At 33.4% G+C, this 26,351-nt stretch overlaps 2 protein-coding genes and 1 pseudogene across 3 annotated transcripts; 1 reads left to right on the top strand and 2 right to left on the bottom strand.

Moving 5' to 3' along the window:
* Positions 1-649: 649 nt before the first annotated feature.
* Positions 650-1,123, bottom strand: LOC143636372 (receptor-like protein EIX2). Its single transcript, XM_077103985.1, has one exon. It carries the CDS (start codon positions 1,121-1,123, stop codon positions 650-652), a length of 474 nt encoding a protein of 157 aa, XP_076960100.1.
* A 13,067-nt stretch (positions 1,124-14,190) lies between these two features.
* On the top strand, positions 14,191-16,815 carry LOC143636394 (trifunctional UDP-glucose 4,6-dehydratase/UDP-4-keto-6-deoxy-D-glucose 3,5-epimerase/UDP-4-keto-L-rhamnose-reductase RHM1-like). The gene is made up of 2 exons (XM_077103997.1): positions 14,191-15,880; positions 16,242-16,815. The coding sequence occupies exons 1-2, from the start codon at positions 14,291-14,293 to the stop codon at positions 16,683-16,685; spliced, it is 2,034 nt and encodes a 677-aa protein (XP_076960112.1). The 5' UTR covers positions 14,191-14,290; the 3' UTR covers positions 16,686-16,815.
* A 1,473-nt stretch (positions 16,816-18,288) lies between these two features.
* Positions 18,289-25,133, bottom strand: LOC143636395 (alpha,alpha-trehalose-phosphate synthase [UDP-forming] 1-like; annotated as a pseudogene). Its single transcript, XR_013154236.1, has 18 exons — positions 24,975-25,133; positions 24,152-24,528; positions 23,974-24,071; positions 23,263-23,650; positions 23,067-23,181; positions 22,882-22,983; positions 22,660-22,810; positions 22,485-22,573; positions 22,335-22,383; positions 22,144-22,244; positions 21,185-21,372; positions 20,982-21,099; positions 20,699-20,878; positions 20,480-20,602; positions 20,034-20,121; positions 19,793-19,923; positions 18,777-18,875; positions 18,289-18,709 (listed from the first exon to the last, which is right to left on the bottom strand). The product of XR_013154236.1 is annotated as an alpha,alpha-trehalose-phosphate synthase [UDP-forming] 1-like (transcript).
* Between the last annotated feature and the right edge of the window lie 1,218 nt (positions 25,134-26,351).

Consider the following 26,351-nt stretch of genomic DNA (forward strand, 5'->3'; position numbering starts at 1 on the left):
TTCAAAGTTGATGAAAAAGATTGAATTTTTAACAAGAAAAGAGGTTTGATTGAAATTTGTCTCCAAGATAAAACTCACGTGAAATTCGGCCGGTCCAATGAATTTAAAAAAATGATTTTCGACACTTTTGGAAAAATCACGGGGGAGATGAAACCGGATAAAACATCACGGGGGAGATGAAACCGGATAAAACATCACGGGATCGATGTTTTCGTGGAGATGGTTTTGCTACTAAATCTAACAGGTCCGATGGATTTGGTTAGAAAACTAGTGGGTGGGGTCAGACATATAACACGTGACAATATACTATTGGGTAACGAAATCTATTGGATGGAATCCAAAAGTGTCGCCCCCGTGAGTTTTTGTAGGGACATTATGGGAAAGATTTTAAACTTTGGGCTAATTTAAGATTCTCTCTCCTAAAATGAATCATTTCAGGAATTTTCTCAAATATTTTTATACCTTAGATTATTCTATTTTGACACTAGGCAGAGCAATGACCACCCATGGTGTTTGTGACAACTTTATTCATAAAGGGGACTCATAGAAGTCTAATATTACAACTTTCATAGCCACTATCATTGTATCCTTAAATACTAACACAATTAAGTAGTTTAAAACAACTTAAATATAATAGACAAGAGACAACCTATTTGTAATAAAGCCTTTGCAATTTTCCAATGAACACCACCACCTTGACATAAACCATGTTTTGCAAGCTATCCAGGAAGTGAAAAAAAACATATCTCGCACGACGATAGAGAAGTAAAGTGCTACACACCACCCAAAATCCGATAGGGAAGCCAGCGGCACCACCTATGTAAAACCATCTCCAAAGTTCATTGAACTCTTTCCCATCATACTTTCTTTCAACTACCATTTGTGGTACTTCTGAACCTTCGTCTCCTAGACAGTATTTGGTTAAGGGAAGTCCACATAGTCGATCATTTCCTGTGTATCTTGAAGGTTCAAAAGACTGGAGTTGAGTAGAAGATGGAATTCTACCTGACAAGTTATTAAAAGACACATCTAGAAACTCTAATAAATTCATCTCGGACATGCTTGATGGTATCTCTCCTAAAAGGTTGTTTCTTGATAAATCCAAAGCCAAGAGATTTCTCATAACACCAATTTTACATGGAATCATCCCAAGTAGTGTGTCGATCATTTCCTGTGTATCTTGAAGGTTCAAAAGACTGGAGTTGAGTAGAAGATGGAATTCTACCTGACAAGTTATTAAAAGACACATCTAGAAACTCTAATAAATTCATCTCGGACATGCTTGATGGTATCTCTCCTAAAAGGTTGTTTCTTGATAAATCCAAAGCCAAGAGATTTCTCATAACACCAATTTTACATGGAATCATCCCAAGTAGTGTGTTGTTTGACAAGTTCAGTGCTATTAATCCATGGAGATCGGTTAGTTCATAAGGTATTTGTCTTGATAAATTATTTCCTGATAGATCAATGCTCTTGAGAAGTCCTAGACGTGTGCTGAATTCACGTATATTTCCTTGCCATTGGATCATTTTCTGGTCAACATAAAAGGGATAAAAGTAAATTTCCCCTCTATCTGTTAAAGTGGACGATGGATCCAAAACACTATGTACATTTTGTTGATGTAAGATTCCTTCTTGAACCATGGTAGTTAGATTATTCATGCATGAGGGTATAACTCCATCAAGATTTTTCATTGACAAGTCCAGGATTTGAAGATTTGAAAGTTGACATATTTGTAAAGGGATCGGTCCTGGGAGTTTGTTTGATGTTAAACTAAGAACATACAACCTTGATAAGCTTTCCCCTATCCACAAAGGCAGTTTACCAGTAAACTTGTTGGCCCCTAAATCCAAAAATGTTAACTTCGTGCAACTTTTTAATGACAAAGACAAGTTTCCGGAGAAGCTGTTATTGTATAAAGACAACACTTCAAACCCAACTAATGACTCAACAGAGGTAGGAAGCTTTCCAAACAAATTGTTGTATCCTAAATTAAGAACTTCGAGTTCTTTGAAATGCCACAAACAGTCTGGAAGTTTTCCAGTGAATGAGTTATGTGAGAGGTCTAAATATACTAAAAAACCATTAGACATTTGGCATAAAAAGGATATTCCTCCATGGAATTTGTTTCTGGAAAGATCTAAATATACTGAAGTAGATGGAACATTCGCTATATGACCATAAAAGTTGTTTGAACTGATATCTATTCTTGAGGAATAATTAGGGTCAAAGTTGGATACTAAATCTGGTACTTCCCAACTAATGTTGTTGACTGAGATATTCAAATATATCAATTGAGAATGCCAAATGTTCCAAAACTCCACAGGAATTGTGTTGGAAATTCTATTATTGCCAATATTAAGATGAGTAAGATTTTTAAGATTCAGAATCTATTTAGGGAAGCTACGCCCTAGTTTGCATGAACTCAAATCAATAGATACTACATAAGAAAGATTTGACATGTGATCTTCGAAAAGAACACTTTTAACTAAGTTCTTTGAAAGATCAATGTTACGAAGCTTTGATCTCCCAATGTTTTCAGAGATGGCATCCCTAAGATAGTTAGAAGAAATGTCAAGAGTTTGAAGCTTGGGTAGTTCCCACACATTTTTACTTATTGGTCCATTTAACTCATTATGATCAAGGTACATATATTCGAGTGAGGAGAACATTCGGATCTCATCAGTTAATGAACCAGTGAACCGACTGTATGAAGCATACAAATATTGCAATGCAATTGATGTGCATCCAGACCAGTTGTTGAGGAAATCAGGAAATTTGACAACAACAGAGTTGTAACCAATATATAAAGATTTCAAACTACAAAGATTACCAAAAGATCTGCCATCTAATGAACACGGGAATGCTTCCACTAAAAGAATTAAAGGAAATATCAAGATAGTTTAAATGAGTCATGGAACCTATAAAAATCGGAATGGTTCCATTAAACAAATTCCCCGCAAGGCTAAGATGACTCAAGTAGCTTAAGTTGAGTAAAGAAGAGCTAATCTTACCTCGAAGACTATTTTCGCTAAAATCATTGGACAAGTCAAGACGTGTAACATAACCCGTTTGGTTGTTGCAGTTAATTCCATTCCATTTACAACAATCATCATCTTCTTCCATTTTGGAAATTACCCATGTACTAAGAATACCATTATTGTCTTGCAAGTGAGCTTTGAAATCAAGAAGAGCAACTCTCTCCTTATCGATACACTTATCATGAGCACCCAACGCTACGAGACGGTGGCCAAAGGTTGTGGAAGTTGTAAGTGTTAACCATAGTAGGAGAAGTGATAAACTAAATGAAATGAGATGAAGAAATTTATGGCAAATCTTATTTTCCATTATGTTATATCAAATTGTGAAGTAGACGAGGCTCACATTGATATTAATAGTTAGTCTGACAAATTGTCTGGTCAATTCCAAACTTTATATATGTATATATTAGAAATACAAACAAATAAAATAAAATAATTGAGGTTCAAACTTATTTGGTTTTTATACATAAGTTTTCGAGTAGAAAAGGATTGGTTCGGTTTTAAGCCAATTTTAATCGGTTGTTTTTTACTTGTTCCTAACACCTAACTGGTTCAACAAAGAAGTTTTCAAGCCAATATCAAACCAGTGGTTCGATTTAGAACCTGCACCGGTTTGACCAGACATGTTTCATGATTGGTTGCAGTTCGAGTCAAAAACCAGTTCTGATTCACAATCAGTTTATACATACCTTCACCTCTAAAATGATAATTTGTCTCAAATTTTCACCCTTTCAGATCTGAACTTCTCATATATATCTTTTATTATTTTTTTATTGATGTCTTTAAAATTCTAGAATGTTATTTATGAACATGGATTGTTTGATTATCTACAAACTCCAAATTTTAAATACCTCTCTTATACTGTTGACGAAACCCTTATTCTTATTCACACGTTAGATTTTAGTCACAAGACCAACGGTCTTCGGTTTCGCAAATTACAAACAGGCAGGAGAAGCTCTAGATGGAAACATCATAGCAGCCTTCCCATAGCAACAGTTTTTTTTGTTAAAATTGGTTATCCTTTGATGTTAATATTTGAACGTGCATAATCATTTTTCATTATGTTGCGTAGTAATTAGTAAATCAATTACTATATCTTTTTTTGGAGCGAAGGTAAAACCCTAACAGTAAACATTTTAAAGATTTGACTTTTGTATATAGCAAATAAGACTTAAATATCACAGCTAAGGGGCCAAACTAATTGATTGTCTCAATTTTTCAAGTTAGACTTGACTTGCAAGTCTTGGCAATTTGTACTTATTAGATTTTTTCTACTTTGTAACATTTTTGTCCTAAAAAATATGTGATGGAAATCTAAAGAATCCACTCCATTCATTTGAATAATAATTGGCTATTACTTGATGTAGACAACCTATATGATAAAAATATAATTCTGAAAATGATATTAAATATATCTATAACATCAATAATAAGAACATAAACATGATATATAACTGTGAGCCAAAATTAAGCAACTGGTTTAAAATAAAATGCAAATTTAAACGTAATCTGTAATATAATAATTATAATCTCTTGACTAATAATTAAATACATAAAATATATTTTAGTTAAGAAATCAGTCCTAGGTGCACAAGTTGGTCTCTGGGCGCAGATCAATTTGGGTTGAAACCGGTTCGTGTTTGGTCAAAGATGGTCAAAGCTGGTTTTGATCTAGCGAAAAAGGATTTGTGCTGGTTGTAGCTGTTTTTAACAGTTCTATTAAGTTTTAACATGTGCCAAACCGGTTTCAATGAGGAGTTCTCAAACCAATATTAAAAAATGTTGCAAGGCCCATGGATAAAATGTAAGATTTTGATTATGAGAACATGGAAACATTAAATAGGAAACAAACTAAGAAGAGTTGAATCCTAGCTAAGTCACAAACAATTGAAAATAAACAAAAAAGGTATATCTAAATCTTTATTAGATAACCGTATATACTCTTGCAACAATTTTAATCCAAATCTGATATGGTGTGCGGGTCTTTCAAACGGGCGTGTTGCGGGTTAGCTCATTTGGTGATTGGTTAGTATCAATAACCGGATCATATCAGTTCCCATGTTATAGTGTAAATATTATTGTCAAAAAAATTAACTACTATCAAAGCATTTTCGGTCTACTGGTATCAAAGTGTGTAAAATTTGGTTTTCCACTTGAGGTTAAGGGTTAATGACATAGATTTTGTAGTTGGATTAGAGTGTTTGTTAGTAGTTAAAAAGATACATATGTAAAATCTCAATTATAAGAAACTGGATACTATGTTCTAAATAAAAATGTTTTTTTTTTCTTTTTTGTTTGGCTGTGAGCCTGTGAGAATGCATTAAGGAGTTGGTAGCTGCTTATCATTGGGCTAGGCTGCTAACGTTTTGAGTCATATGGATTGTTGATGATGCTGGTAGTTACCGTGTTGCTAATGGGCGGATACATAAGGCTGTGGATGTTTAAATGTGACCGCTAATGATTATGGGCTTCAAGAGAGTTCATAAATCAAGAAAACGAAGGTATCTTAGTAACATCGTATAAAAGCCCAAAAGCGCTACCTTTTTATAACCAGGTTTTTACTACCTGAACCTACCCGTAGGGTACAGATTGGTATGCATTTAAGTGCCAAAACATGTACCCAGAATTGGACCTGATTTGTACCTTGTAATACTCGAAAACCAGAACCGGTTTCATACCATAACCGGGTTCTCCAATACCTGATATTGGGTTTTTCATATACCCGATCTATACCTAAAATGACCCGAAAAATACCCCTAAAAAAGTGCAACCCCTTAAAAAACTCAATCAATGCCCGAAAAATACCTAGAATAAAGCTTAATAAACCCGAAAATAGGGTGTTTTCTACACCCGAAAATAAGTTATTCAGATACCCGGTTTAGAATAGACGGTTCTATACCTGACCTGAACCCAGTGCATAAGGTATGGTTTTTAGACAGAACACCCGGACCTGAACCGGTGAACCCGGCCCGGGTATTGCCAATACCCGGTCAAACCTGAATCTGATTCCATACCCAAAACCGGGTATTAGAAAAAACCCGATTTATGCACCTCTATTCTCTATTATTGATAAGATCTCTTTGAATAATTCTAGATCGAAAGACTTTGGATTCAGTTGAAACAAATGGTGTAATTTGATATTGTAAACTTATAAGTATGGTTGCTCTCTGTAAAACTCGATTACTCAGGGTCTAGTGAATTGCCAATCCCGGTTGTGAATATAATATTGTCTTTCAAAATACAAACTCTTTGAATCAAGGGTACGTAATTTGTTAGATTTAAAATCTTAAATTTAATTTTAATGCGTTTGGCTGACAAATATTTAGATTGAGATAAATAAAGTAAGTTCGATTTGTAATTTTGCGTCTTTTGAAGAGTTTTGTTGTTGTTTTGTCGTACCTCCCTCGGTCGCTTCATGTTAGCGGGTTAGTGGCCTCTTTTAGTTAATGAGATTTGCCGTTTGAAAATATATATATATATATATATCATTTTTATTTTACTAGAGAACGTGGATCTATATCAATTAAACGGGTATTACAAAGCCTCGTCCAAGTTCTATAATTTGTCAAAAGAAAGAACAACTTTGTTGATTTCAGTATGAATATAAAGATCGATATATATATATAGGGGATGGTTCAGGAGAGAAGTCGTTTTACTGCGAGAAATGCGAGAAATCAATCTAAGCCATTAGTTTATCTAATCATTGGCATATAATTACAATGACAAACTTGTAATAAATAAAAAAAAACTATAGAAGGTTTTTAAAAGAAAGAACATTATGGACATTTTTTACATTAATCCTTTTAAATATTAAATGTGAGCTTCTTTAATCTCATTAAATAGTTTCCTATTTTTTAAGCTAATTCTTTCATTTCAAACAAATCAATCTTTGAGATGGGTTCCCAAAATAAGACAAATTGTTTAAATCGAATTGACAGAGAAAGGCGAGAATTAAGAACCATTTAATTCAATGTTTTATTATGGTTGGTCTCAATATAATGTAGAAATGGATTTTAGTTAAAAACATGTTGCGTAAGGATTTATAAGGATTATTGTCAGTTTGTTTTGTGATTTTCGTTTCAACTTTTACATAAAGTGTTTTTGTTTTATTTTATTTATTATGTAGGTTGTGTAAGTATTATTTTGCTATAATCAATTAATGCTAATATTGACATGTGTAGGAATTATTTGAACTCAGTGAATAATTCTTATATTGGTTGTGTAGGAATTCTTTTTATGTAAAAAAAAAAAAAAAAAACTTCAGAGAATAATATTCGTATTGAATTTTGTAGGGATTATTTCAATATGTTGGAGTGTATGGAGTATTTCATTGTGTAGGGGTTATTGCACTGTGTAGGTACATAATCATCTATATGAATTCCCCTTATTTATTTAATCAATTAAGTGTAGACATATGTGAACTATGTGTAGGTGAATATTAGTTACATGTAGGTGAAAATAAAAATGAACAACATTTTGTTTAGATGAGTATAAGTTATGTGTAGGTGAATATTAGTAAAGAATCTTTATGTTTTCAAAACTTAATTGAAACATAAAGTTGGAATGCATGTTTTATTTCGTTGTGTAGCGATTATTGCATTGTGTAGGTGAATGACAACAAATTCACCTACTACACAAGTGACATAATCATATATATGAATTTCCATTATTTATGTAATCAATATTTTATATGTAGACAAATATGAGTTATGTGTAGATGAATATTAGACGTGTAGGTGAAAATAAAAATGAACAGACTATTTTTTTAGGTGAATGTGAGTCATGTGTAGTTGTATATTAATAAAGAATCTTTATGTTTTTAAACTTGATTAAAACATTTAAAAAAAATAAAAAGCGATCTAAATGTTATCTCGTATGATGCTCATTCGTCTTGAAGTCTAAGTTTCAATTTAATTAAAAATAAATATGTGTAATCAAATAAGATGATATCATGATGATCTATTAATGCCATACGATTTGTTTTTTAATTTTAAATAACAAAATAATATATTAACAACGGAATAAATATTATTAATCTTTTTCAAATATACGGGATACATGAGCAGATAATGTCAATAATAAGATAATGTCAATACAAAAACGACTTCTTTAGATTCAAATAATAACTAAGTATATTAACAAAATAAAAATTGAAACTACCAAAAAAAAATAGTTACCAAAAAAACAATATGATTTAATCTTTATCTATTCCCTTTGATTTAATTTTAAAGAAAAATGAAAAGAAAACTTTTGATTGGTTGAAACAACTTTTTACATTTCTTGCATTAAAATGATTTTTTTCTTGAACTTAAATCTATATATATATATATATATATATGGAGGGGTTATTGTAAAAGGAGGAGTGTGTCTAAAAAATATAGGTAGTAATGTGAGTGGTAGGATCTTGGTAATCAATGGATAGGATTGAATGTGGGATGATTTAGTGGAGTGTTTTATTTTAAAGGGTAAAAGTGATGTGTTAAAGGGTATTTTTGGCATAAAATAATTGGTAGCATGCAGAATGTCAACGTAATATTCATGGAAACTCCTATTCTCATGCAATTTTATATGGAACTTCCAAAATAAACTCAACTACCTAAATACTATCTAATTATTCCACCTAAAATAACACGTCAAAAAAATTGTGAGATTCTATATAGTCGGTCCTCGTCAAAAATTAAAAAATACACGTTATATAATTTCAAACACCCAAAATCGTCTCAATAATTGGCGATGATAAACAGGAAATCGAAGAAGCCGACGGTGGGTTTTTTTCAATTCTGGCAGTGTGTTTTGTGTTACAGTGTGTTTTATGTTGTTAAAACCCCCAATTGTTTTTTTTTTGTGAAACCCCCAATTTCTAGAGTTTCAGTATATTATTGGTTTTATCGGTTTTATTGTTTAATAGTTTTATAGTGTGTTTTGTGTAGTTGTGACAGAAACACATCAAAAGTCTTCTCGTATATTTGTTATTTTTCTTAGTGTTGGCTATGACCAGAAACACACCAAATATATTGGTGTGTTTAAAATATACAAGTTGGCGCAATTAACTCAACCTGGAGATTAATAATAAGATCTTGTTAATGAATATACAAATCACGATCATGCATGATTATATCAATTGTTGTTATTTTTTATTAATTGTGAACTAAATCCCGAATAATAAGGAAGAAATACTGGATGTATAATAATTTTTTATTAATTATAAATTTACATACCATAAAAAGAAAAAAAATTAAGATTATAATCCTACCCTTATTATCTAATGGTGGAAGATGTTTCTTACACTTTTTAGGAAAAGATAACTTTTTATTTTAACATTTCTCTCTCTCTCTATATATATATATATATTTATGTTTGTCCTATTGTTTCAATCGGTTCACACGTCTAGCCCACTATAGTCAACAATGACACTTGGGCGTCACTTGCATTTATGTGGCTTCTGCGAATTTCCAAGAGGACTAAGAGCATTCTAACCCGTTCTCTAAAATAATGTGAGAAATTAATTAATAATATGGTATGGTTATGAGTGGTTGTGAGTAGATGAGAGAGAAAATGTTATATAGGAAAGTTAAATTTGGGGATTCATTATACATACCGTATAATTTTTTAATATTTTTTTAAAGTGGTTGTAAGTAGAAAAGAGAGAAAATATAATGATAAAGGTATAAAATGTATTATTTAATTAAACATGATAGAGAAATTGCAGTGATTTTTAGTGTAATTATATGATATATTTGGATATACGGTAGGGAATGGGTTGGGAATACTCTAACTAAACTTTATTTTTGAACGGCTAGAATTTTAGAGTAAAGTGTCATTTTCGTCCTTCTGGTTTGACAAATAATGCGAATTTAGTCCAAAAAGTTTGTTTTTTGCATATGGACCATCCACGTTTCCCAGTTCTTGCCAGTTACATTCAAATCACTAACCCCATTAAATTTAATTGTTAAGTCATGGGTAGACATGTCTTTTCACTATTTCTTTATTATAATACGTATTTCAGTGAACTGCGGTTTTCGTCCTTGTGGTTTGTTCAAATCTGTGATTTTAGTCTAGTAGTTTCAAGTTTGCAATTTTCGTCCTTGTTTCATTTCACTTGCAATTAAACCCGAATTTATTAACCTCGTTAAGTCTGGTTGTTAACCCATTTGTGTGCCTCTCACATGACGTGCCTACATATTGAAAATGATGGAAGTCTGGTTGTCGAGCCTCATAACTCAAATCTTTTATATTTATCTTATATCACTTTTTATATTTATTTTTTTCTTTTATAATCTTCATCAATCTCTATCATAGCCTCATCTTTTATTCTTTATTCTCTATCAAACTATATTGTCTCACAACGAGAATGAGCAACATGTGTCCCATTCTAATCCCACCATTTTACCTCTATTTTTTACCTATAAGAACGAGAGCTGTTTTATATCTTTCTTTATCATATTCTACAATACTAGTGTTACAATACTAGTGTGTTGTTGAATAAAGCTTTGTTTATAGCTTTATTTATGAAAGCATAATTGCCAAATCTGGACATTAGAACTATTTTGGTTGGATAATTGGGTCGGAGACGAGCCACTTAGTATAAAGTTCCATGCTCTCTTCAAGACTGAAAGAATCAAAAGGTGTACTATTCGGAAAAAAAACATTTAATGTTGAATGACAGTTAACATATTTGTTACTATATTGTGATGTTTTTATTTTATTTAAATTTTAATTATTGAGATGTGTAGAAAGATTTTTCAGAAGGAAGCTATCAAAATATGAATTTTATATTTTTTTCTACTCTTATTGCAACGGAGTTATCATACAACTCAAGCCGACATATTCGAAATAAAATAAAAAATCTATAAATCCAAGATCATGTGATGCGGAGGTGCATGGGGCGTCACTTTACCTCCACATCAACCTTTAACTATACTCCCCACCATACCGCTTACCAGGCACCATCCTTCTTCCCCTGCCAAGAGGGCTCACAAAGGTTAAATCCACTTCTATTTCAGCCAATCATAATTTTTTTGTTTTTTTAATATCTTGGTTAACTAACTCCTATCATATCACTTGTTTATTTAGTTGGTTAGTTAATGTCTCAATATTTATATGACAGTGACATGACATTACTTTTTGATTAACTAACTTCCTCCACATCACATATTCTAAGGAAGTAAACATCAAGTGTGAAACAGGTGAAAATTTTGAGGACCAACATTGTTTTCATTGTATGTTTTGATCGAGAGGTGGGTAGTTCCACTTATTTAAGTAAACATAAATTTTGGTGGGATAGCGGAGACGTGGTAAGAACCACGCACCCGAATTCCGTGTGCTCATACTTGCATGTGATGGTAATAAATACATGTGTCTTTATCATTTATTTAGTGCATATTAATTTTGATTATTCTTTTAAGTCGCTAATTTATTAACTTTGAATGTTCACTAATGTTAAACTTTTATTAGTTTTTTAAGGGGTAAATTTCTTTTAATCTATGTATCTATTGGACTTGAATTCAAGACATCCTTTTCTCAAATTCAAATTTTATTAGTTTGTTTCGGTTTAAATATTTTACAACTTTCAACATACATATATAACATAAAAACTATGTTTTAATGGTGTGTTGCGACAATTTGGGAGGTGTTTATCGCAATTGTTTTGGATGTAAACAAAGGGATTAGGTAACTATATGCGTGAAACATGTAGAGAGGCTAATAAAATGTAAGATGCTAGGGTTTGGTTTATAAGATAATTTATAATTAGAAAAGTCTACATACGTGTCGGTTATGACTCACATCATCACTGCATCCATCTTGTAAATACTTCTATTTTTTCTGCAATACATCGTGTCGGATATTGGTTTGAGTTGTATAATAGATCCGATGTCTGACTTAATTAAAAAAAGTAATTTCCAAGTAGGCATGCCACCTCATGTTTGACTTAATTAAAAAAAAAGCCACGTCAGCATATTCACAAACGCCGTTAGTCGTTGGTTAACGGAGGAGTGATAAAAACAAATAGGTTGAAAGTCGGGAGTGATGGGAAACAAAGTGAAAGCTGGGAGTGATATTAACCAACGGGTAAAAGTTGAAAGTATTAAAAACCAATATCCTTTTTATAAACATCCTTATATTTCCTCCACACCCATCTTTTATTGCTTCTGCCCCCACAGCCGTCAGCACAAACGCGCAAACCACAAATGGTGTTGCATAGCCAAGGCATAAAGAATGGATCGTACTTGGCCGGTTCTTACCTTCTCATAGGGCGCCATTTAGATACGCACTAACATGTTTAGTTTACTAATTATATTGGAAGGGATGAGATTGTCGATGAATCTAATAAGATTTGTTGTAGTGCCTACATATTGAAAATGATGGAAGTCTGGTTGTCGAGCCTCATAACTCAAATCTTTTATATTTATCTTATATCACTTTTTATATTTATTTTTTTATTTATTTTTTTCTTTTATAATCTTCATCAATCTCTATCATAGCCTCATCTTTTATTCTTTATTCTCTTCAACTTCTATTTATCTTCAACTTGCGCGTCTTTATCATGTTCAACATCAATCTAACTTCTTCGGTGTAATTAGTTCCTTAGTGTTTAACTAAGTTTTCCACTTTTACATACTTTTTCCTTTTGTTTTCTTTAGCAGCATCACGTTAAAATTTTTGAAATTAAAAAAAACAAATAGTTAATATAATGTAAAATTAGTGCGTGTATACAATATTATATTTAGCAAAATTAACTGCATAGTTTTAAATCATTTACTATATAATATGAACAACAAAACTAATTAGTTTAGGAAATAAGGAATTGACAAATTTATAGATATTAAAATTATAAATAACTGTTTTTTAAAGATTGAAATAAATACTATTAATAAATTGCCATATTTAATCAAATGAATTAATAGTCAAATAATTTGTTATAATTAGTATGAGAATAAAAGTGACAAGCACATAGGTTTCTATATAGATGTAGATTTTATATGCAAGGTATAAACATTTTTCACATATATAAGCTTCGCATATTATTAATTTGGAAATAAATAATTTGTAGAATCATGAAGCATAGAGACATACATACATACATGTATATATATGTATCGATGAGGGCGTCGGTTACCGTTCCGTGAGTCTTGCGTGATCTCATTCTTCTTCATCACCTTACTTTCTGGTCGAGATCTGCTATTCACACCAATCATTAAACATTTATTATTATCATCATGTAAGCTCACATTTATCTACCTACACATTATTTGCCGAAACTTGTTCGATCTTCTTCTTCTTCTTCTGTAGTGAATGATTTGCTTAGATCTGGTTTAGTGTGTTAATTTGGTGAATCCAACTCACTCGTTTAAACCTCAATTCGATACGAGTTAATGCGTAATTTGATCTAGATCTGGTTCGTATCTAGGTTTAATCTGCGGTTTTGTGTATTACTTCATCGTCATTTTCTTTGATTTTGGATCTGATTAGTGTTAGGCAGTTAGGGTAGTTCAGCATTTAATTATGATGTTGATGTTGATCATGCTCTCATTAGATTAGTTGATTATGATTTATAAACCCTATCTGATTTTAGGATGTTATTTTCTAGGGTTAATGAGATTGGTGATCAATTAGATTTGCATTTTTTGTAGTTTGTTAGTGATCCTGCATTTAGGAGTGTTAACGAGCCGAGTCCGAGATCAGGTCGTTTTAGCTTACGAGAGCTTGAGCTTGGCTCGTTTAAGCTCTTTTTCTAAAGTTTGAGCTCAACGTGTGAATTACTTTTATATATGTTTTTTTAATTAATTACTTTTATATTTTGAGAAAAAACCTTAAAACGAGCCTAAGCTCGGATTGAGCTCGGGTAGTACCTTAAACGAGCCTAAGCTCGGATCGAGCACGTGTAGTGCCTTCAAACGAGCCAAATCTCGGCCGTGTAGTGTGAAATTAATACATAGAAGTCCAAAACAAGTCAGACTTGGAAAAATATAAGGTTCATTAAGGCTTGATGAGCCTAAACGAGCTTCCCATACAGGTTTTCATTAAGGTTCATTAAATGAGCTTTATTTGAGGCTCGGGTTCGGGTGGAAATATGAAAAGGATCTGCTCATTTTGAGCTTTTTATTGATCTGATCTCGAGTAGCTTGCGATGGCTTGGGTAGTTTGCACCTTACCTGTATTTCTTTAAAACGATGTCTAGATTTGGCAATTATGCTTTCATAAAGGTTTTCATCATTTGAGGTGTTACTTAAATTTTGATTTGTTTACATATGGACAGATCCGGTATGGCTAGTTACACACCGAAGAACATCCTGATCACAGGGGCTGCTGGCTTTATTGCCTCTCATGTTGCTAACCGGTTAATCAGAAACTATCCTGATTACAAGGTTGTTGTTCTTGACAAGCTTGATTACTGTTCAAATCTCAAGAACCTCAACCCTTCCAGATCATCTCCCAATTTCAAGTTTGTGAAGGGTGATATCGGTAGTGCTGATCTGGTCAACTACCTGCTGATCACCGAGTCTATCGACACCATAATGCACTTTGCTGCACAGACTCATGTTGACAACTCATTTGGCAACAGCTTTGAGTTCACAAAGAATAACATCTATGGCACTCATGTGCTTCTAGAAGCCTGCAAAGTCACGGGGCAGATCAGAAGGTTTATTCATGTGAGCACAGATGAGGTGTATGGTGAAACAGACGAGGATGCTGTTGTTGGTAACCATGAAGCTTCACAACTTCTTCCTACAAACCCGTATTCAGCTACAAAAGCCGGTGCAGAAATGCTTGTTATGGCTTATGCCAGGTCATACGGGCTACCTGTAATCACCACAAGAGGAAACAACGTTTATGGCCCAAACCAGTTTCCAGAAAAACTTATCCCTAAGTTCATTCTGTTAGCTATGAGAGGTCAGCCACTTCCGATTCATGGTGATGGTTCTAATGTGAGGAGTTATCTCTATTGTGAAGATGTTGCTGAAGCTTTTGAAGTGATTCTTCACAAAGGTGAAGTTGGTCATGTTTACAACATCGGGACCAAAAGAGAAAGAAGAGTTATTGATGTTGCAAAAGATATGTGCAAGCTGTTTAACATGGATCCTGATTCAAGCATCAAGTTTGTTGAAAACCGACCGTTTAATGATCAAAGATACTTTTTAGATGATGAGAAATTGAAAAGCTTGGGTTGGTCTGAAAGGACAATTTGGGAAGAGGGTTTGAAAAAGACTATTGAATGGTACACGAGTAACCCTAATTGGTGGGGCGATGTGTCGGGTGCACTTCTTCCTCATCCAAGAATGTTAATGATGCCAGGTGGCGTTGATCGGGTCGTTGATGGGCCTGAAATAGCTGAGTTTGATTCGGCTAATTTGGCGATCAATACTTCTCAGATCGGTGTTCAGGTCCCGAGTTCAAAAACTAGCTTAATTTCCAAGAAACCAACTTTGAAATTCTTGATTTATGGGAAAACGGGTTGGATCGGTGGGTTACTCGGGAAATTATGCGAAAAGCAACAAATTCAATACGAGTATGGAAAAGGTCGCTTGGAGGACCGTTCACAGCTTTTGGCTGATATTCAAGCAATTAAACCGACTCATGTTTTCAATGCTGCTGGTGTTACTGGTAGACCGAATGTTGACTGGTGTGAATCGCATAAAACCGAGACCATTCGGACCAACGTTTCAGGCACACTTACTTTAGCAGATGTTTGTAGAGAACATGGGCTGTTGATGATCAATTTTGCTACTGGATGCATTTTTGAGTATGATGCTAAACATCCAGAAGGTTCTGGAATCGGGTTTAAGGAAGAAGACAAACCCAATTTTATCGGGTCATTTTATTCAAAGACCAAAGCCATGGTAATTAGTGTTTAATGTTTACTTATTAGTTATTTTATCGCAGTATATAATTCATATGTTACAATTAAGTGTGCGAATGAGCCAAGCGGAGCCTGAGCTTGTTTAGGCTCGAACTCTGTTCGTTTAACTAAACGGATCTCGGGCTCAGGTTTATGGAGCTCTATTTCTAAATCTCGAGCTTGGCTCGTTTGTTATTTATTTTATTAAGTTATATTATAATTATATACCAAGTATATGCTACTTATTATTTTTTGTTATAATGTATTAATGTTATAAATAAGAAGTTCGTTTAGGCTCGTGAGCAGGCTCGAGCCCGTTTATGTAATATAATATATATAACCGTCTATTCATTTGTTCACAGGTTGAGGAGCTTTTGAAAGAATATGATAATGTTTGCACGCTTCGTGTCCGAATGCCGATATCATCCGATCTTAACAACCCACGCAATTTTATCACTAAAATAGCCCGTTATGATAAGGTCGTGAACATACCAAACAGCATGTCTGTTTTGGATGAACTTCTACCGATTTCAATCGAGATGGCAAAACGGAATCTAAGGGGAATCTGGAACTTTACGAATCCTGGGGTTGTGAGTCACAATGAGATTCTTGAAATGTACAAGAAGTACATAAACCCGGGATTCAAGTGGGTGAATTTCACATTGGAAGAACAGGCGAAAGTGATAGTGGCCCCACGAAGCAATAACGAGTTGGATGCAACAAAGTTGAAGAAGGAGTTCCCGGAGTTGTTGTCGATCAAGGAGTCGTTAATCAAGTACGTGTTCGAACCGAACAAGAAATATTAATAATAATATTTGATTCTTTGTTAGAGACTGAAGGTTCACTTGTGTTTGGTTACTTACTACTCCCCCTACTGTATGATTCGGATTATACATTTGTAATGTTTACTACTCAGGTTATATTTTAGATTCATCATCATTTGTGTCAACTACATGGAGATTAGTTGAGTATTTCCGTCTTTACTATTTTGTTAAAAACCGCACGCAGTCTTGTACGATTGGATTTTCTATAAATTTTATTATTTCTTGGTATAAGTTTCTATGTTGTGTGTGAAATCTTTGATATTTTCATGTCATATTTGAGGAACTGGTAGCTTCCTCATGTGGTTGTTTTACAGACAATTAAATCTCCTTTAAGGCTATATCTGTCATGGTTCATAATTTGTGGGTGAATGACCAGACCAGAGCAGACCAGACCAGACCAGGGCCTGGTCCCCAATGATCTCAAAATTGGTTAGGACCAGCTGGACAGTTAGTTAGGGATATGTACATAAAAGTATTTAGTTGTATTGTTTTGAGATTTAAATTAAATTTGCTGTACCAGTTTAGATGATAATGATATAATAACAATAATAAGGTTATTAAAACACTAGAAATTGTTGACTGCAACATCAAGTCATAAACTAGATAGTGACTTTGAAAACGCTCATCCGAGCCTGGGGTGATTAGTTAAAAGATTATTTTTATTTGTTTTTTGGTTTATCAATCATTGATAAAAGTATGGAATGTGTTTAAATTTTGTTGGTTTAATTAGTTTTATCCATTTACTGATGGTTAAAATACTAAATTATAATAAGAAAGATTTAAATAGATTTGCAGACCAAATTTGTGTTGCCTAACTTGTGAATAACTTCAACTTGCAAATTTCAATAGCTTTCAAAGTTAGTCATAGACAAGCTTAACAGTTAATCAAACATCAAATTACCAAAAACCTAACCAATTAATATAGACTTGTAATTCTTTCTACCTCTCGAGGTGTAAATGGGAGGCTCGAATAGGCGAAGAAATTTGCTAAATGGATTATCAATGTCCATAAATGCTAAATCATAGATCAAACCATCAAATTGGAAAAAATTGGTTCTAAGATATACGTTAATCAATAATATTTTATTGATTGCACCAACATAAATATAATGTTTATAAAACTGAGCTACATTAATCTTTTATTGATTGCACTAATATAAATATAATGTTTAGTAATGTTAACTTCAAAACCATCTTTAAAACATGTTATGCCATTATTCTAAGTTTTTAAAAAAATAATAATAACTAATCTAAAGTAGCTTTTAGCACAAAAGAACATGTATTATGATTCCCTAACGTGGAATGAAATTTGGTCACTAAATCTAAGATCGACACGAAGCCAAAAACAGATCACATTAATCATTCACACCTACCACCACCACCATGATATGAGTCTTTCACATTCATTTTCTTTTAAAAACATAGCTGGCATTACACATACACATACACATACACTTGGTTGGCACAATTATGATTCAAACACATGAATCTTAATTCTTAATTAATAACGTGACAATTAATACCATTGATTTGAAGCTAACAAAAAGCTTTATGACATTATCAAAATTAAAATGCTGTAAAAGTACTAATCCCCACATTAATTAAACCACTTCATACCAAAACTATATTCCTATAACATGTATTCAAGTAGCTTGAGTAAGATCTCTCAAAAACGAAACCACATCATCCGACGACTGTAAAAGGTACCTCGCGTTTGTACGCGTGCGTCCGACAGCACATGAAAAATAATTATCCGCTTTCAAATCTAGAACATTCCACGACACCTTGTCTGCTGACACGGACGACCGTTTTCCACCTTTCTCAAAACCGTTACTTCTGTTAAAATTAGTAGTCCGTTTGTTATCGGGCTTTTGAGATGATTTTGGCCCGCTTTTACCGGGCCTTTTGTCTCCTGGGCCCTTTGCAACATCGTTTAGTTTGGGTCGTGGAATACCCATTCCGTTGTAAGGAAGCTCGGGCTCAAAAAAGGTGTAAATGTCTTCGTCCTGAAAAAATATAAAACAAATGAAACATTTTTTTACAAATATTAATATTAATTTTTAGGGTACATACCTTTCCTAGAAAATGGCCGATACATAGGACGTAATCGATTGGAGATGAAATGGATTTGCTATGAACTATTTCCCCTAGTATACGAACAATTGTGATACCCTGTAAAACATTGTGCAAATATATTATATTTCGGCCAGTTACCTATGGATGGGTCTGCTTGGGTTATGTTCTATCTTTAACGGATCAAATAGATAAAATCAAAGAATTAACTTCGTCGAAAGGTTTCCGTCATATGATTAATGCAAAAACCGTCTGAATCATTTTATTGAAATCTTTTTTGTTATTATTGAAATGGTATAAGTTTTGTGAGTATACGTGATAGACTAATTGATTATAAATTAGTTAATATCATACAAACCAACATATTTTCTCATTCTTACATGAAAAGGTTACTTAACATAAATTTGGCGTATAAAAGTCCTTGCACACATCAAGCAAACACGAAAAAGTCCCTCAACACTCGTCTAAAGTTCATGTACTTTTGAAAAAAAAAAATATTTAAAATAATGGCTCATTACCTCAAAAAAAAAATAATAAAAAAATTAAAAAAATGATGAAGTGATATCCAACTATTTTGTAGAAAAAAATATAATCTTATTTTTACGAACATAAGCGGAAACCAGTTATTATTCTTAATATTTTTTTCACAGGTACATGCATTCTAGACAAGTGTAGAAACTTTAATATAGTGATACTGGGTTAAGATAGTGCTTCATGTTTTGTTATACGTGCATGAATAGTAAACCAGATTATGTTGAGACTTTTTGTGAAAAACGAGAAAGTATTATATTAACCCTTACAAAAATTAAATCATTTTGGACAAATGTGTTGTGAGTAGCAAAAATTTGTCTTTTCTGACCCGTTACCCAGCCCACCAGACCCACCCACTTAGCCACTGTGACCAAAAGCTATATTTTGGTCAGTGTGGTTTTCTTATATTACTAACTAATAACTACTACTATTATAAACTATATAAAATCATAATCATAAGGTATTTAACAAAGTGAGCCATTAACCTTAGTTACACCAGTCGCTCGAACCTCAACAGACCGGCTACCTTGTACAACGTCAACAGATGCATTAGATATTGGGCCCGTCCACAAATGTTGCAGCATGTCCCTGGCTTGAAGCCTCCCAAATTGAACATCTGCATTTGAGTTTTAAACTTTAACGACCCAACAAAAAGCCCAAAAAAACAACATAATAAATTAATAACAAAGGATCATGAAAACTCAAATAAAGAAAGTTGAAAATTACCCGCATATTTGTAATTCCAAACAAGTGATGTCTCACGAAGCTCAAAATGCGATCGAGGTGTTCGTTCAGTAAAGTACTCAAAGACATGCTGTTGTAAAAATTACAAAATTAATATTATGAAATAGGTTTCACAGTTTTCATCCTTTATTTTTGGGGTAACTTGCAGATCATGTCCTTTAACTTTAACAAGTACATTTTCTGCTAGTCATTTTAAAAATGACTATTTACCCTGCCCTGTGTAATATTCACAAATTTAAAAAATGGTTTATTAAATTATTAAAAAAAATATATAAAATAAAAGTGATAAAAAAATAAAACAAAACGAAATAAAAAAATGAAAAAGTGCGAGAATATATGAACTTCAGGGATGTTTTTTGTACTTAGTTGAAGTTAAAAGACGATCTGCAAGTTAATACATAATGTAAATTACTGAATAAGAATACAACCTTAACGCTATCAACCCATTCCATATTTTGATGTTCAGGCATAGTTGTCATCCATGTTCCTTTAGTGGACCGCAGAAACATTCCATTTTCAGCCGCCAACCACATGTTAAACTCGCCAAAGTTCTGGAAAATAATGAAAATATACCTTAACATTCTCAAAACAAATTCAACAAAATATTAAAAGTTAAAAAGAATTAGATTAAGATTTAAGATAAATACATCATCCAATACAGTTCGGTCACTTCCACTGAGGACTACAACGGTTGTATGTGGATCATTGCAAAGATTATGCAGTGATTCTTTTAGTTCTGGGTGCAATTTAAGATCCATTTCTCGAATCTGATCACCACCACGCCTATCGGGAGTATCAACTGGTTCAGTTAATGTAGCACTGAATCCCTGCAGTTTTTCAATAATTTGAAACATCAGAAAATAATCAAAACAAGACAATGAAAGGATTTAATTAGTTTTATTTATGGATGGTTGGATATGGATGTATTACCAGTATGATTAACCGATTACTTGACTGCAAATAACGCTCGATAGCCTCTTCAACTGGCAGCTGTGGTGGAACTTGTCGTATCCTCTGTTGTGCTTCAACTACAGTATCGTTCAGTTCACTACAACAGTCAACATTGAAATAGTTAATAAAAAGTTAATTCTTATAAAAAGAATGTTGGCAGGTCAAGCAGATTCAACATGTACCTTACAAAAGTTTCAGCCCATTCTTGAGCAGTATGGGTTGTGACATGTAAGAAGTTGTGGCGATGGCGTTTTTCTCTCTCTTCGGCACTCATATTTAAAGCTTGGCCTATTGAAGCTGCAACTTCAGTGATGTTCCATGGGTTAACAAGAATAGCCCCTGCACCAAGGGATTGTGCAGCACCCGCAAACTGCACGCACACAAAAACGTAGGTAAGAACTGTAAGGACCATTATGGACACATGTTTTAAATGCATGGGTGGAACTTATATGTATTTGAATTCAGATTAGTTCTTACAATTCCTATTTATATGTAAGTTCTTTTGATTCCATTTTTTATATCTACATATATGTAGTAAATGTGTGAAGGTATATATTAGAGGTGAAAATCATAACCCATTCTGCAAAATGTAGGTTGGTATGGGAAATTTTTTTTACATATGGGTTCATTTGGGTAAAATTTAAATCAAACCAGACAACGGGTCAACATGGACCAACTTAAACTATACAGCGGGTCAAAACGGGTACTCTTATAAATCTTGTTAATTTGAAACAGTCTTAAATGGGTTAACACCACCCACAACTATTGTTTGTCTCCATCGACCAGTCCTCGTCGTCTACATCGCCTCCACTTGCTGTTGGGAGGTATCCACCGACGCGTAAACCATGGAGTCCAGATGTATATATAAATGTTCGTTAACATCACAAAAAGTAAATTCAAAGAACTCCAGACGAATATTTTTTAGCATCAAATCAAAATTCAAATGTTCATAAAAAAATATTTAAACCAAAATATTTCATAACAGCAAATCAAAATTACAATTTCAACAAGAGTCCAGTTGGGTTAGAGCCTGTTTTGACCCAACGAATATTTGAATTGTGATGTTAAACCCTAAGTTTGCACTATATGGCATATACAAATAATATAAGCTAATACAAAGTTTATGATACCAATTAGTTACCTCACTTAGAATCAGAACCCCTCTTTTAGCATCTTGGCATGCCACAAACTCATAACTGACAAGATTCATTCCATCCCTCAAAGATGTGACAATTGCTATATCTGCCAATCACACATTTATGTAATCCAAATTCACAAACTTGGTTATATGAATTATAAAAAAATACAAACAAGAGAGCTATGGGTTAGTACCAGTGACAGCATATAGTGCACATAAAGCAAGAAAATCCAATGATCGGTCCTGCATACATAACAGAGTGATGGTAAATTTTGATTAACATTAAGTATAGTGTGTGTAAATACACACACCAAAAACTGAATAAGAAAAGGCAAAAGGCTAACCAGATGATGAATTGGAACAGTTGTAAGTGTCCCGAATCTTCCATTTATTCGGCCCACGATTTCATGGACTTGACTTGTGAGTTTCTGATCTGCAATATTACATTATTGTAAACCAAAAGTAAAACAACAAAATTAAAAACTGAAAAGTTGACTATCTTATAACTTATAAGCTTACATTCAGGAACATCTGTTCTTGTTGGTACTGCAATCTGTAACAAAACCACCTTATCGCGCCAATATGGATTCTCTTCTAGAAACTTCTCAAACGCAAGTATCTTTTGTGGAATCCCTTTGATCATATCTAATCAATCAACACCTAACATTACCTGTAACACGAACAATCTTGTAACAAATTTACATGTTATAAAAAAGCACATTTTAATAAAAGTGACATCACCTTTCTCCCAGAAAATCTCTCTCTCAATTCTTTCATATGTTCTTGAACTTGTGGGTTCTCAAGTGCACGAATGAAGCGATCCGAATCTATACCAATTGGAAACTATACACAAATAAAAAAACTTACATTAGAAAAAATGATAATAATTATCACTAAAGTATGTAACAAATTTAGTTTAAAATTACCGCAGCAACACGAGTGAGTCTCCCTTGATCCTCTACACCTTCAGGAGTACCTTCAAGTCCAAGTATACGAGTACACGCACTAACAAAGTGTCTCGCATAATCATACGTATGAAAACTGAAAAATGCTCAACAAATTAGCATATGTTATAATACATAAGAAACAGTTAACATATGTTATAACATATTATAAACATACCCAACCAAATCAGCAGCAAGAACCGCACGTAAAAGCTCAGAACGAGAAGGTAAAGTCCTATGAATTTCAGAAGATGGAAATGGTGTATGAAGAAACCAACCGACTTTCATGTTACTGTTGTGATCTTTAAGACATTTTGGCAAAAACATAAGATGGTTTTATGGCACCAAACAACATCACCTTCCTCATAATGTTCGTTTACCACATCAGCAAACATTTGATTCGCTTTCTTGTATGCTGCAAATTGTGATTGGAAGCTTCTAGTTGTTGCCAATCGGTCTTCTTGTGGAAGACCAAGGTAATGAAAAAGTGGCCACAGTATGTTGTTACAATAACCGTTATAATATTGATGCACGACTTCTTCATCAAGAATCACCGGTATACACCTCTACAACAATAATAATAATAACTATTAACCAATCCTTTATAATAGTAACCAAGTTTCTTAGTATCCCACTAAAGTCAGTCAAATCTTTTTGATTTTTCTACAGTCACTCAACTTTCAGTAGGTGTTCCGATTCTATATTTCTATAAGTGTTAAAGAAAACTATGATTAAGAGGCAAATGAAACATATACGAGTCTTGGTTACTATTTAGTGATTTTTCTTTTCCAGTTTAACTTCAGTTTTAACAATTATGAAACCTGTTGTCTTCACTATTACATCCTACTTCAAGTTAGCTGGACAATAATTGTCACTCAGAAAGTAGTACCTTTTCAGCCAATGCTTTGGTCAGTGCCCGCTGCCCGGGCTCATCGGGCACATTTACACCTGCCCATCCAATCCATTTTGCTTCAACCTCCTTAACACCTATAACACAATGAAATGAAACACATTGTATTAGTTTTTAAATTAACTTTTATAAGAACAAAGTAGATTTGAAAACTAACCGAGGAGAGCGCTGACTAGACCGCCAGCACTAACTTCAAGAGACCAACTTTCTTCACCTCTTCTAACAGCAGAAACGGGGAGTCTGTTAGCAACAACCAACAACCGTTGAGTAAAAAGTCCACCGTCCGGTTTTTCCCAACCGTCACGTGCAGCAGATGCGCCCTCTAGAAATTGTTCCAACAAATTATCACTAAACTCAGTTCCATCATTACTGTTTAAGTCATTAGAATATGAAGCTCTGCTGTTCTTTCTTAACTCTCTTTCTCTTAATAGTCTCTCTATTCGACTTGATGGAACCGATGATGAGTTGCCGTTGCTGTTATTGTACTTGTTTCCAGGCATAACTGTTTTCTAACCAACTTCAAAGAAGTTGTATCTACATTATGATTAAAACAAACAAACATAAGAATATTAAATTCATTAACCCCTAAGTTAAGTCATGGAATGAATATAAATTAGATAAACAAAAGGGCATAAAATGAGATAATAAGGAGAATAAATGGGATCCACATAACAAGAATAATAATAATAATAATAATAATAATAATAATAATAATCAGAGTACTACAAATGGGTCCATATTATTTCAGTCCAAGATTCCAGAACCCCACATTTAAAATTCATCCTAATTTAATAATCCCAATTGATACCCCATGAATCCATAATAAGAAACTTGCAAAAAAGTTTCAAGATTTATGAAAAATAAAGACATTGCATGTAAAGAAACCCTATAAACTGGATAAAGATGCAAACTTTAACAAAATCAAGAAGGACCCAGTTGGCATATGGATTGAAGAAACATGAAATGAAACACAGACTCACCAAAGTTGACTCATTTTGATGGTGGGATGGAAGATTTGGATCAATTGAATTGAGGGTTTGATATTGAGATTGAGAGAGAGAGATGAATAAGAAGAAGAATTAAAGATGGAGAAGGAGCGTTGGGGTGACATAGTGGTGGGAGAAAGAAAAGAAGAGGGAACAGTTGGATCCTCGTGTACGCTTTGCTTTACAAGGTCTATGTCTCTCAAACAGCCATGCAGGCTAACACATCAATGATTGGTGATAGATATCATCAGCCTTGTAATTATTATTATTTACTTGTTTTAGGGTGTGTGACTGTGTACATCAGCTCACGTCATCATGTGGGTCCGTTTCTAGTCATAGAGATCGGTCTTGTGTCAGTCTAACACATTATACTTATCGTATAATTTGATCAAGCAGAGTTTCATATGCTCATATAAACGTTACATTATGCCCCAATAATGCCATATAACATGTCACACGACCCTTGTGACTGATGTGTGGTTAGGCTGGACGTAGTGGCTTCATGTCCCTAACCACATACGCAGTTAACAAGGCACAACACTCCGTCATGTTTGTCAAATTGGGGCGCCAAAGTTGGGAGCGCTACCCCGTTAATGGTTGATAGAGAGTAAAGGAGATGGGGTCATCCCAAACCAACCGGTCACATTTTTTTAATTCACTTTTTTAGTTAAACTGCAACAAACTTGTTACAGGGTAAGTTAGTTAAAGCCTACTACACATCATTTAGTTAAACCATAACGCATAATCTTAGCATATTCGTTGGCTCAGTTGTTGCTTGGCTAAGTAACATACCCAACCCGAGAGAGTTTGAGAGGGCTTTAATGACCAACTAAGGGTTTATTAAAATTTAATTGTTAGCTAAGAAAAAGTGTTTTGTTTAGTTATGACCCTTATATTGAAATTAAACAATAAACACAATTATTTGAAGGAAAATCAAAAGAAATGTATTTTATTGAATGCTTACCTAAGTAGAAGTACACATCACCAAAAGAGGGGACACGTAGACACTTTTTCTAAAAGATGATAACAACCCCTCCTAATTTTTCCGGTTAACCGCCGGCGTTGCTGAACGAAAACAAATCATTTTTCAATCAAAGTGGTGTGCTCTGGTGTCAAATATTAAGATCTTGACCTATTTGTTTTTTTGTTCAAAATATTTTTTTGTTGTTTTGCGGATGAGAGACGAGCAACACTTTTTAAAGGGTCATGATTAGATCCCTAAATAAGGAAAAATAATCAATCCATGTTATATAACTTTTTGGGTGTCAAAATATCTAATTAATTATGTCAACAATAAAACAAACCAGCTGTTGTTATTTTAAGAAAAATGTTTAATCACGTGCTTTAAAGAAAAGTGACTTTGCTAATAAT

The sequence above is a fragment of the Bidens hawaiensis genome, unplaced genomic scaffold (assembly GCF_021521415.1).
Source record: "Bidens hawaiensis isolate Kalapana, Puna unplaced genomic scaffold, B.hawaiensis_p1.1 tig00007902_1, whole genome shotgun sequence".
In the NCBI taxonomy this organism is placed as follows: Eukaryota; Viridiplantae; Streptophyta; class Magnoliopsida; order Asterales; family Asteraceae; genus Bidens; species Bidens hawaiensis.